Consider the following 14,802-nt stretch of genomic DNA (forward strand, 5'->3'; position numbering starts at 1 on the left):
AATAAAAAAAAAATTCCGGTCTTGCATTTTAATTTTTACTTTTTGTCAACAAAATATGGAAAAAACTTTCTAACAACATATAAGAGTTCTATATATATATATATATATATATATATATATATATATATATATATATATATATATATATATATATATATATATATATTATATATATATATATTTATATATATATATATTTATATTTATATATATATAAATATATATTTATATATATAAATATATAAAAATGTATATAAATATCTATATATATATAAATAAATATTTATATATATATATAAATATATAAAAATGCATATAAATATATATATATATAAAATTGTAAATTAATTTAGGAGACCAAAGAAGATAAAGTTTTGATGCGGCCTCTTTATGACCGATATCGTAAAATTAAACGGCGTATTGCTAGTTCATCGAGAGTGAGTATTATAAAATTTTTTCATTATTTTTTTAAAAAAGCTATAGATTTATCTATCATAAACTAAAAGTTGTGCATGATAAAGGATTTTAAGTTCCCAAAAGTAAAAAAAAAAAAAAAAAAAAAAAAACCTTCTAACAATAGGAAGGTTGAAGCTGCATCACATCTCACGATGGTAATTTTTCATTGACTTACTGTAATAAAATTATTAGTTTTTTTAATTATTAGTTTTATTAATTTTTAGCAAATTTTTCAATGTTTTTTTTGTTTGACAACATTAAAGTTGTCAAACAAAATAAGTTTTTTTGTATCTCAATTTTAAACTTGTATATATTTTATTTGGTTTTTAGAATTTGAAAACCTATTTATTAACGAAATCTGATTTTTAATAAAACAATAAAATTCTTTTTATAAAAACATGGACTAAATAATAAACTTAAAAAGCTTAAATTGTAATAAAATCTTTTAAAAAATAAATGCTTTAAATAAAGTAACAAAGTTTCTTAACTTATAGGTGCATTGTGTGGATTTAATTCAGTATTGGCATAAGTTGAAAAGTTGTTGAATTTTTTACCGCAAACATTTTTAAATTTAAAATTATGTCAATGTATTTTCGTTTTGGAATATTTTGCTTTTATATTAATAAAATTTTAAATTAAAATTTAGAAAAATTAAATGTTATATTATAACTGCAAAGGTACTAAAGTTGCTGACCCAATACAAATTCATCCATCAAAGAAACTAAAATTGCTAACCAACACAAATTCATTCATCAAAAAACTAAAATTGCTAACACAAATTCATCCATCAAAAAAACTAAAGTTATTGACCCAACACAAATTTATCCATCAAATAAACTAAAATTGCTAACCAACACAAATTCATCCATAAAAGAAACTAAAGTTGCTGACCCAACCCAAATTCATCCATTAAAGAAACTAAAATTGCTATCCAACACAAATTCATCCACCAAGGAAACTTAAGTTGCTGACCCAACACAAATTCATTCATCTAAGAGAATCTAAAACTCTTAAAATAAAAACTTAAATGACCCACCTAAAGAAGATACTGTTACTGGTTTTGACAAGGCTGGAAGTAACCACTAAAGTTGGAAGTTACTGGAAGAGAAAAGATGAAATTTATAGAGCAAGGTAACGGTTACCAGATGACTTAAAATATTGCAAATCATATGAATCAGGAAAACAAGATTAAGGAAGGGAATTCTAAAGTACTGATGTTCAAGGAAAAAAACTAGACAAATAAGAATTTTTGATGCACTTAGGAACAGTTACAGTAAAAGGATGAGTTGGTTTTATATAAAATAATATACTATTAAATTTAATATGGAAGTATTTCTGTTGTAAAGATAAATAAAAAACTTTGAAAAAGAATAACTACTATATAATTATTACAACCTGTAAAACATGTGGTAGTGGTGTAGTGGTAAGAGCGCTGGCTTTGTAAGCGAGAGGTTCGGAGTTCGACTCCTACCACGTCCCTGGAAGTACCACGCTCAACTTAGTTTCTCCGCGCAGCGGCCTTGCTCGGCAAGGTTCGTGTTTCGGAGTTAAAGAGTTGAGAGAGGGTTGCACCACAAATAACGACTAAAAAAAAAAAAAAAAATTAGTATCCTCCTCGACTGTAGTGGCCCCCCTCGGGCCTTGTGGAGGTGAATAATCTTAAAAAAAAAAAAAAAAAAAAGAAAAAAAGTATTTGTTGATTTAGTTTGAACATCTAAACTCTCATTGGACTGTATGGAAGCTGCAAGACAAACTTTATCAGTAATATAATGTTATCAATTAAGCTGTAGAAAATTGTTTATCCTCTAGAATAAAAGTTCAAAAAAGAACTATAGCAACTGCTTTTATTCATTTTTAAAAACATTTTTGTATAAGGAATATTTAAGTTTGTGCTAAATCTGTGGGACAGCACAAACCCAAACCTTGAAACAGAGAACCTGAGAGATCACTTGTGAAGCAAATATTAAGTAAAAATGGACTCTTATAAAAACCATGGTATAACAGATTGTTTGGTGTCAGAATTATAAAGGAGATGAGTTGTTAGTAGATCTGGCATATAGCAAAAACCTTATGCTGGTATTAGAAACTGATTTCTAATTCTTGGACAACTTTTATGTTTCTTAAAAGTAAGAATTTATAGTTAAGTTAATAAAGTAATTTTTTAATTTTTGATTGATTTAGTATTCTTATTTTAGTTAATATAACAATGGATAAAAATAAAAAAGTGAAGAAACAAAGATGATTGAATTTAGACTGGTTGACTGATAACTTCAAAGACAAAAAAATGATCTTAAAGATAATACTAAAGCAAGAAGTGTAGCTTGCGACACGCAATAATTTCTATATATCATTGCCAAACTTAATAGTTGTGCTGTTAGTAGTGCCCATTCGAGTGTGTTTGACTCTTGACATTCGAGTGTGTTTGACTCTTCAACAACAACCAGATCAGTTTTGCCATATCGAGAAATGCCCCCGGCTATCACAATCTTGAGACCGAATTTCGGACGTCGAACATAAGGTATTAACTCTGGTGTTGCTGTATGTACTCTTTGATTTTGACGGTTTGGAGCTGGATATAATTCAATTGGACTCTCATCAGTCCACAATACGTGAGCTCGTTTCACTTTACCATCCGGTGAGTCATCTGCGAATCCCTCTTCTTGCAAACGAGTACAAAAATTTACGCGATCAGTGATGTTTTTCTGCGACAACATGGGTTTCACTTTCTGTGTATAGGCATGCTTTCCCCATGTGGTCTTGCGCAAGTATTTACTGATAGCACTGTGTGAAATTGTTTTTCCTCTTTCTTTGTAACTGTCTGAAAAATTCAGTTTCTTAGCTACAGTTCTCGTTTTAACTCCGACTTTGTCTTTGACCCACTTTCTGACCTTGTCCTTGGTTCTTAGTGAAAACTTTGTTGGCTTTCCAGGTCGCTGAGCATCTGTGACGTCACCCTCTTGTTTTCTTGTCCACTTCCTTACAGTATTTCGAGAAACTTTACACTGTCTAGTGATTTCTTTAATGCTTAATCCTTGACTACATAAAACTTGAATTCGGTGACGAAGTAACTGTTTATCAGAACTCATTTTCAGAGTAAATTGCTAAAAAACACATGTTATATAATACATGTTAGTAACATATACATATAATACATATAAATACACACAGAGTAATTAATGTAAATCATAAACAGACACCAAGTATCACTAATATAAATAAGGCAAATAAAAATAATGCTGATTATTTCTTGTAGCCAAAATGCTAAACATTAAAAAAGTGTAAACTTAATTTCTGACCCCGGTTTCGAAGAGTAGCAATACGTCATAAACAGTGAAGAAAAAATGTGTTATTAATTGGCAAACTAAGATCACATATTAAGGAGTAATAAGGACAATTTACTTAAAAATTGTGCTAAAACTATAGTCATAATGCCAAAGGCCGTGGAAGACAAGGAGAATGAAAATATCATTTTTATGTATGTTGACAAAATGGCTCCCATAAACATTTTCTGAGGTCATATCCTATCTGAAGTGAGCGTTTTACGTGCAGAAAGTATAGTTACACCAAAATACATACGATAGTATTTTTCGGGCTAAAGTAGCATTTAAGAGAGCAACTCAAAATCTTGTGTTTGTAACATGTGGGGGGTCAGAAATTAAGTATACACCCTGTATATATTTATATATATATATATATATATTTATATATATATTTATATATATATATATATATATATATATATATATATATATATTATATATATATATATATATGTATATATATATTTATATATATATATATATATATATATATATATATACATATATATATATATATATATATATATATATATATATATATATATATATATATATATATATATATATATATATATATATATATATATATATATATATATATATATATATATATATATATATATATATATATAAGGAAACAGTATAGAAAAGGTCGGTGTGGAATAGACTTTAAAGACCCGTATTTTTATGGGTTCAGTCAGCTAGTATATATTATTATGTCATTTAATATTATTGGAATCATCACATGTTGAAATTTCTTTCATAAATTGTAAAGCAAACACATGATTTTTTGAGTTTTCAAAAGCAGTCATAAGGTAATAATAATTTTAAAGCTTGAAAAGACAAGCTTCTGCTGACTCTTGCATAAGAATTTACAATCAAAGATATTGCACAATCTGATGAAACCAGAAGTATGCAAAAAATGTCATCCATTGTACTGGAACTTTTTCTCTATATTTTTTTAAGGCTTTCTTTCTCAGACAGCATGGCATGATCTTGAAGTCCAGATGGCATAGTCTTAAAGCCCAAAAACTTGTCTGAGTTGCGAATGCTAACTCAAATGAACTAAATGAGGAACATATTTTCTCAGTTTTTCATCATTTGGTTTGTTTACTTGCTTCATCAAAGTTCATAAAGTTCAACACAAGCTATTCTTCTTTTTTATTGTGCTTGAAAAATCTAAAATAACTTAGATGTTTACTACAGATAGCAAATTTAAAAACTTTGATTTAAAAAAACATTAAAAAATTAATGATAATTGTTAAGGTTTTTAACTTCATATGTATTCATAAATATGTTATTTTTGTTTAATTAACCTTCTTAAGTTTTTGTCTAGCATATTTTGAAAATTAGAAATCTTCTCACACACAGCAATGATCCTAAAAGGTTAATTTGGTCATCTAAATCTAATGATAACTCATTTTTCAAAATTTCAAAAATTTCCAGGCAAGTAGTTTGCAAATAATCTTTCTGTGAACCTTAGAATGTAGACCTATTATAATGAAAGAAACATAAGAGTATGATGACTTTACAGAACTTTAAAATTAAAAAAACATAGTTATATTACTTCAGTTGCAAAGAGAAATATAAAATATACAATTAATTATTATAAATATAAAATATACAAATAATTAGTAAATGTACCTTTGTCAAAAGTCCTCAATTTTTCGCAGTTAAACAGTTTTTTTTATTAAAGTATACCAATTAAGCTGAATTAGGTTTGTTAAATTTTTCAGAATTTTTTTATTTTACAAAATTAGTTTCTTGAAAAAAAAAGCAATATCATATGTATGTAAAACCGCCATTTTGGATCTAAAAATAAATATATGTACTTGAAAAGTAACTTTACGTAGAAATGGGCAAAAAAAGTGCATTTTTTTTTCATGAATATATAGAATAGACTTTTATGAACAACATCCGAGATATAACTTTTTTGATGCTTGAAAAATACATCCTAGATAAGAAACAGTTATTATTGTTTACAATTTTAAAATCTCTTATGGTATTTATAAATTATGGTATTTATATTTAAACATAATATAAATACCATAATTTTTCATAATTTTTTTTTATTTTTTATTTAAATATCCATAATTTTTCTGTTATGATAATTCACTTTTTTGTAAACTTATTCGAGATTGACTGCATCAATATAGGTAACTATAAAACTTAATGAACTTTTTTTTAAGAATAAAATGTAAAAAGTAATAAGGCTTTATTTATGTTATTGCAAAATAAAAACTTCAAAATTATAATTTTCATTTTATGACTTTTGGCCAGCTATTTTGAAAATTTGCCCAATGTGCACCCTGATATATATATATATATATATATATATATATATATATATATATATATATATATTAGGGTTATGACATTTTTTGAATCTGTTGTGGCCATACTTCTATAACCTGAGAAATGTTGAGTAATTGATAAAAAACTGGTTTAATGGTAGTCTAGTTGCAAAAGTATCCCCCCCCCTTGATAATAATGTGATTTTTCATAGATTACATGAGGACACATAAAGCTTATTTCCAACCCATTTTTGAACAGCCACAAAAATAAATAAAACTAATTGTAAATTATATTTAGTATTTATAAACTACATATCATTAAAGTGGATCAATAAAAGTAATTATTTTCATTCTTTCCGATAAATTTCACATTTGCATATTCCCATTTTTTTGAATTTTAAAGGAGATCTTCCTCAATTTAACGCCTCGTTCAGCAATGATGTTTGTTCTTGGAATATGAACTACACTATCTTCTTTGCTCCAGCGTTTCATAAAGCACTTTAAAGCAGCTGTACACTTAATTTCAGTCAATGCATCAAGCATATAGTCATATGAATTATCATCAAATAATTGTTTGCTGAACCAAAGTTTTTTCCATTGATTTGCAATAAAAGTTGCTGCACTTTCAAGTTCACACCTCCATGTTGGTATAAGAAAATAGGCTAGAAACACATACTCTAGAGTTCCATCTAGCACTGTGCAATGGAGGAAGCTTGTGCCACTTAATTTTTGGTAATTTTTTATGATTCTTGAAGTAACTAAAAGCTTCACATAACTCATAAAGGAATTTGGAGTCATCTTGCCATCCCAAGTTTATGTAATGATTAGGCTCAGCTTCATATGTTTAATTTTTTTGAAGATTTTCATAATTTTCAGTTAAGTTCTTCACAAATTTATAATCAAAACCAGGAATTGTTGATTTACAATTTACAAAATGATCCAAAACGTGTTTTAAAAGGAGATCCAGTTTATGATGCTGACATCCTAAATATTCTGGTTTAGTAAAGCCTCTGATTTCCATTTCATTTTGTATTTTTACAACTATACCATTTAATCTTTCTGTGTTTACTGCTGTTGTGTCACATATAATCATTGAAATACATTTCCATGCATCAAAATCATTTGGCAATTTTTTAAAAGCTTCAAAAATAATCATTGGATTTTCCACTTTCACATTTAACAATTCCTAAGTTAATTTTCCTTTTCTTATTTTAAAGTATCACAACTAGGTATTCAGTCTTGTTTATTATCTTTCCATCAAAATGTAGGCAGAATTGTTCTCTTGTACCATTTTAGCAACAATTTTCTTCATACTTTCCCCTTGCCTTATAGTTGATCTTCATATTCCTGTCTGACTTGGAGTTTCTATTTCAATACCTTTTTCAAATAACTTTTTACAGATTCTAGCTGATTTATTTGCACTTAAAGATTCATTAATCACAAGATTAGATGCTAACTTTGTTCTATTATATACTCTCTTTCTTGATTTTTTTTAATTCCACTGGTTCATAATTGTCTTGTGAATCTAAATCTAAACCACTTTCTTCTGATGCAGTTGAACTGCTAACTGGACAATTATTTGCTTTTGCAACTTCTCCTGAACTTAATAATTGTATGTTATAAAATTTTTTATCTTCCAGACTAAGCCATATGCCCTTAATATTGGTGATATCAAAAAGATCTCCAAAAACAGAGCATTCTTCCTTTTTGCCAGGCTTTTTAAGATACTTGTCATGTTTTTCTATAACCTTTTCAATTTTTCTTCCAACTGATATTTTAGAAATACTTGGAAAGTTGAGTTTGTTCCATAATTTACTTATTTGGACAGCAATTAACTTTACTCTTTCTTTTCTGCTTTTTTCAATTGATGCCAGGTAGTTGTAACGTCCAATAATAAAAGTTTTTTTTAGCATTCTATTAAATGAATCCAATGGTTTTTCAATAAAGGGTAGATCAATTCTTGACGTTATACATTTTTCAAACAAAACTATATTTTTTGTCCATACTCTTGAATATTTGTCAACAACAGTTTTGCTATATTTATTTGACATATTAGAAAAATCTAAAATGTATGGATAATATATGTTAGTAATATTCTATGTTTAAATATTATTTAAATAAAAATACTTTTCTTTAAAAATTTACTGTATAAATATAAAATTAATTAAAAAAGACATTGAAATGGGTAAAAATAAAAGAAATGAGTAAAATATAAAACGCATTAGTATTAACTATTTTCTGTATTTGTGTAATATTTCAGTTCAGACCAACATATTACACAAGCACATAAAATAGTTTTTACTTGGTGTGTTTTATGCTTTATAGCAAATTTAAAAATCAAATACTTCCATAATAGTCATAAAAACAACAATATTTTTATAGCATAACTTAATTGTGGGTGGGTGGGGGACATTTTTTAACTATAAAAAATGTCCCCCACCCACCCAAAAAAATTTAAAATTTTTTACTGAAAATTAAGTAGGAAAAAATAATTTGTATTTATTTGTTAGAAGAAATTCTTTTTTCTCACTGTTAATTCCATATAGTTTGTCTTATATAGGTGTGATACATTTAATGTGGGTTATATTCAATTCTCAAATAAATTTTATTACTGTCTTGCAAAAGTGTTGTCTAGAACTCTTTTCAACTCTCTATAAACTATTTAATCACTGAATCTTGTTTTCCTGTCTGCTAGAAAATGGCATCTGTTGTTTCAAATTTTAAAAACTCTGGAGAACATTCTGACCCCAACTATTGTCCAATTAGTCTTCTCTCTATTATTAGTATGGTCTTTGAGACTTTAATCAACAAATTTTCAAACATCTTGTTTTGAGTCTAATAACTTACTCTCTGACTATCAATATGGATTTTGATCTTCCTGTTCTATGGTTAACTTGCTTCAATCTTCCTGTTCTCTAGCTGACTGCTGTAACTGAAAGATTCTAGTGTGCATAAGATGGAGGCAGCAAAGCAAGGGCTATTACTCTTGAAAAAAACTTTCAATAAGGTTAGACACGCTGGTCCTCTCCACCACCTTACTTGATATAGTGTATTTAGGAAATGTTTTTGAGATTTTTATATAATTTCTTTCTAACCACAGTATTAAAGTTGTTCTTGAAGATCAACACTCTTCATTTCTAGTAACTTTTGTGGTAACGCAAAGTTCTATCCTTGGCCTAGTATTATTTCTTATCTGCATTAATTATCTTCTGACATCTAAAGTGGCTTTTTTTGCTGATGACTCAACTTTATATTCCTGTCTTGACAAAATGTTTTCACTTTGATTGCTTGGAACAAGATGCTTATCTTGAATCTGATCTCTTATCTGTGACAGCTTAGGGCTTATTACAGAAATTTTATCTTCAATCAAACTCATTTATTTACTGCAAACAACTGTCGCAATATTGTTAACATGCCTATATTGATGAATGGCAACCCTCATACTGAGTCCTCTACTTTATGTCTCCTTGGATTATTCTTCACTACTGAGCTCTCATGGAAAATATTTAATCCATTGCGTAATATTCTATTGTGCTAGCTATCTTTTTATTCCTGATTTCTTCATTTATTTTCTACTTCTTTAAATTCTTCTTATTTGTCCTTGTTTAGAATACTATTTCATATTTGGGCTGGTTCTTCTAATGATGCACTCACTCTCCTAGACAAGGTCTAAAAAATGGAACATAAATGTATTTGGACTTGCTTTATCAGCCAAACTTGTGTATCCCTTTCTCTTTTCTACAAATACTATCATGGTTGCTGCTTAAACAAGCTATAATCCAAAATCCTTCAGCAACAACATTCAGCATAGTTGCATCCTTTTACTGCATCTGATTTTTTATGCTCAAATTTTTTTTCTTGCACATCAATGCTTCGGAATTCTCTCCCATCTTCTATTAACTATTTCCTTGCTCTCAATGCTTTTCATTGTTTTCTAATAACTCCCAACTTAATAGTGTTTGCTACTAGTGGTTGCTTCTATGTTTGCTTCTGGTGTTTGCTTCTATGTATTCTTCTAGTGTTGCTTTTATGTTTTCTTCTAGTTGTTGCTTCTATGTTTGCTTCTAATGGTTGCTTCTTTGTTTGCTTCTAGTGGTTGCTTCTATGTTTGCTTCTAGTGGTTGCTTCTATGTTTGCTTCTAGTGGTTGCTTCTAGTGGTTGCTTCCATGTTTGCTTCTATGTTTGCTTCTAGTGGTTGCTTCTATGTTTGCTTCTAGTGGTTGCTTCTAGCTTTGTTGGGAGTGAATTTGTTTAAAAAAAAAAAAAGAGTTGCCAAAGAATAATAATCTGAATATACTGAATATGCAGTTATTTTTGAAATGTTAACTGCAATGATATTTTCAAAGTTTTTATGGAAAATTAAGTTATTGATTTAAATACTATTATAATTTTTATATAATAATATAAAATAAGTAATGGAAAACGAAAAAATGCATCTGAAAATGTTTTAATAGAACTTTCTATTAATTTGGCTAACCTTTTAAAATCTTTCTTACTAAAATTTTACTTTGAGTTATTTTGAGACTACAAAATTGAGTTCTGTATATTAGTTGTTTTCCAAAATTTTAATCATGTTTCCTTATAACCTTCTAAATGCATTTTTTTAAATTCTGCATTATGAAAACATTTACATTTATTTCTCATATTTAAATATTTTTTTTTTCATATTTTGGTCTTTGTTTTTCCTTATTTTATTCAAGAAAATTTTTTTGAAAATGTCATAGAAACTCTATCATTTTGAGAAACCATTTTAATATTAAAGTTGTGATATCACATGAGCGTCTCTAAATTTTTTACTTGTGAATGATATCTCATGAATGTCTCAAATTTTTTACTAAGGTTTTTTTATTTTATGTTTGATATTTCTGATCAATAAATTTATTTTAAATATAATTTTTCTTAAAAATTTGTAAAATCACTTGTTAGGATGTGTAATATGTGTTAACAAAAATAAACAATTTTTGAAGCTAAGTTCATAATAACATATATATATCAATCAAAAGTGCAATCAAAATCAAAATTAAAAAAAAAAGTTTTATAATTCATAATAAGTTAAATATCAATATATAACCTTTATATGAACATTGTAACAAATTATAATTAATAAAAAATCTTCAACACATACAGAATAGAGAGAAAAATTGAATTCAACACATGTAGAAATATAAAATATTAATAGAAATAATGTAAAGTTTAAATTTTTTTAAAGAGATGTATTTCCTCACTAAAAATTATTATGTTCTAATAATTTAGGTAATTTCGCCAGTAAAAACAATTTATGGGTAAGACCCATTTTTTTTATCTTAAATACTCAGAAATGCTTCGATAATTTTATAACATCCTTTTTTATTATTTTTTTTAAAGTGATTTCAACCAGATGAATATAGACAGTGGCTTACAACATGAAAATGACAATTATTTTATAAATAATTTTAATGAAGAAAAAAGACAGGCTTCTGTTCATTCTAAGAATGAGTTTATTCTATCACCAAGACAACCGAGTTATCAACCATATCTTGATTCAAATAAAGGTGTGACTTGTTTTTATAAGATAAAAAAAAACTGTTTAACATGTTGAGAAAATATTTTATTATTAAGTTTTGAAGAATGAGTTCTAAAGTATTTGACTTAAATTAGTTTTATAAAATATATTTTTATATAGTTTTGGAGAGTGGGTACTAAAGTATTTGGCTTAAAATAAATCTAATGGCACTTGTTAAACGACTTTGTTTCAAAGTTTTTACTTTTTACTTATAAATATAATAACACACAGTGTTTTTAATTTGAAATATTTACATTTTCTAAGGTACAATATAATCTCATGGAAATATAAATTACTCAAAGATCAAAATGAAAGTATTTATTGAAAAATTAGGCTGTTTTGAATTCCAAATTAGGTAAGGAATAACATCAGACTTATGTCTAACACCAGCTTTTTATATTCTAATATTATTATGCTGTGTAAAATTAAGCTTTGATGTTTTTATATAAGCTGGATTGTGACCAAGAAATTTTGGTAACAGTGTGTAGTAGAATTTCAAAAATCCATCACTACGTGTAAAAATATGTTATGTGCACAAAAATTAATTCATTGGTCAAAATATAAATGCGACTGAACATGTATTTTTTTAATTTCAAGTTTGTTTGTAAAAGCTGAAAAGTTTACTTAATCATCATTTAAAGATATCCTGTTGAATAAAATTCTTTTACTTCTTGTGTTGTTAAACCACTGATAATATAATAAGTGCTTTATGAACCAGCTCCGATAACATAATAAGTGCTTTATCAAACAGATCTTTTACAAAGTTTTGTTTAAATAACATGACTGAGCTTAAATTGTAAATTTGAGTTGGAGTTTCAGATGGCGAGATGATGAGGCTTTTTGAGGTTTCTAAAGTTTTTGTATAAGATACCATAAAAACTGATTTTCTTATGTCTTAAATTTTTTTATTTATGAACTTATTTACTTTTATTTTGACTTTAAGTATATCTGCCAATGAATAATATCTGCTATGCCAATGAATAATATCTGCTATGCCAATGAACAGTATCTGCTATGCTGATGAATAATATCTTGACTGTGCATATATCTGCTAAATTGTTGAATAGTAAAAGAAATAATTAATGTATTTAAAAAAAACATAGAACACCAATTGTGACAGGAACCAAGATAGAAATGGTATTTAACATGGCTGATGATACAAGCTTGATGCCTTTTGATAAACTTGTGCCATGTTTAATTTTTTCTAAAGTTTTCCTATATTGCCAATGGTTTAAGGGTTTTCAAAAATGAGAGAATATAGAATGGCAACCATTTTTGTTGTTTTGCAACAAATTTGAAAGTTATTTTCTACATTATTTTTTATTTTTATTTTCTAATATTTCTTCAAAATAACTCACAATAAACACAATAATAAAAACAAATTTAACAAAAGCTATTCATATTATTTAACACATTTCATCTTTTTGTGGTATTCAAATTTTAAAAAATTTTCTTTAGTTTTAATTTATTTCATTTATAATTTATAAAAATATTAACATTTTATTTACAATTGCTTGACATCTTGAAACATCCTCTTTTTAACACTTTATTTAGTTTAATTTTCTTTACTTGTAGACAAGATCTTACTAGTAAAAAAGTCTAAAATATGAATTCAAAATAGTATGTTATATGATAGTGTGTGAATAATGTATGAGCATGTGTAATGCTTTCTTAGAAAAAAAGTAAATAACTTATGAGCAGTTTCATAATGCTTTCTTATAACTTGTTACTGTAAATGGTAAACTTTTCCATTTAGATTGTTTAAGTTTTAGAAAAGATGTGGACCAAATTATTAATGCATTACCAGTCAAAACTTTTAGATATACTTTTTAAAGCTTAAAAAAAAAAGATGTAAAATTAAAGGAAGTTTTTTTTTAATAAAAACTTTAATATTTAATACAAAATAATCTTAAAGAAGAATTTAAGAAAAATTATAACAAAAACTTATAGCAATGATAAGATCTCTTTTTTTTAATTCAAAATAAATATTGTATAATGATAATAATAGTAAAATAAATACTAATATAATACACTATTAAAAAAACAATGTGCATACAGGTGTAGTAAAAAAAATATTTTATAAACTGTTAATATATATATTACTTTCTCATGTTTTTATGTTCGTGTTCACAATGAATTTTCTGGTTATTTGGTTTTTTTGTCAGATTTAATTTGGTTTTTAAGTCAAATATGGATTAAATCAAATTAATAATTAAATATGGATTAAACAAAATTATTTCAAAGAAAATAAAATTTTACACAATTTTAGTAACATCTTGTAAAGTTTATTTAAAAAAACTCATGACTAAACTTTTTAGTTCTTAGGCTAACTGGAACTAAACTTTTTAGTTCTTAGGCTAACTGGAATAAACAATTTGAAGCACAGTGTGCTGAAAAACTTCTTTTTAGGATTTCAAGTTTTTAGAAAAATTACAAGTGGCATTAATTATTAGAACAATTAAAAATGTATTTATTACTATTTTTAATAGCATTATAAATACATTTAGATTGTCACCAAACAGATGTGTCTTAAAGCTTGCTGCTTAGCATGCAAATTTGGATTTGTTCTCTAACTAAGACTTATACTATAAAATACCACTTTTCTATGTGAACTCGGATTTGTACTATAAAACTTCCAGGAAATTCCAGGATTTGTACTATAAAACTTCCAGGACCTTCCAGTTTAGTTATTAGACGCCACGTGAACTGAATTCTAGTTAACTAGATTAGCAAGCAAAAACCTGCAAATATCTCTTTTCTTTGCATCACATCTTTAACTGATTGACCATGTTATTAGAGGAGATGAGAGTTTGGCTATGGTCAAAATAACTGCTAGAAATAACTTTAAAAGTTTACAATGGAAGAGTGATCTTAAGAAACTGACTTTTTGATATACTTTGTTGCAAACACAAAGTTATATGCAAAGAAGACCCAACTTATTCTGTGTATAAATATTTTCATAGTGGTATTTCTAAATTACATTTTTATTTAAACTAAGTATAAACTAAGATAATATGAATTACTCGACAAAAACGGTATAAATTATAGTTGAATATAAACTAAGTGTAATACAAATAACTCCACTTCAAGAATATACAGTTTTAAAAGGAATAACTCCACCAAAACGGTATATAGTAATTTTGCAGTAACAGAAATTCCCCAGCCGTAATTATTGTAGCTGCATGAATC

At 26.6% G+C, this 14,802-nt stretch overlaps 1 protein-coding gene across 1 annotated transcript in view; it reads left to right on the forward strand.

The window, feature by feature from the left end:
- LOC136071956 (protein FAM13A-like) overlaps nucleotides 1-14,802 on the forward strand; it is a 182,882-nt gene that overhangs the window by 139,142 nt on the left and 28,938 nt on the right. Inside the window, exons 25-27 of the mRNA XM_065797910.1 lie at nucleotides 354-437; nucleotides 11,325-11,353; nucleotides 11,436-11,602. Of these exons, the coding sequence (XP_065653982.1) occupies nucleotides 354-437; nucleotides 11,325-11,353; nucleotides 11,436-11,602 (280 nt within the window). The remainder of the gene's footprint in view (nucleotides 1-353; nucleotides 438-11,324; nucleotides 11,354-11,435; nucleotides 11,603-14,802) is intronic.

Source organism: Hydra vulgaris, chromosome 05, assembly GCF_038396675.1.
Source record: "Hydra vulgaris chromosome 05, alternate assembly HydraT2T_AEP".
In the NCBI taxonomy this organism is placed as follows: Eukaryota; Metazoa; Cnidaria; class Hydrozoa; order Anthoathecata; family Hydridae; genus Hydra; species Hydra vulgaris.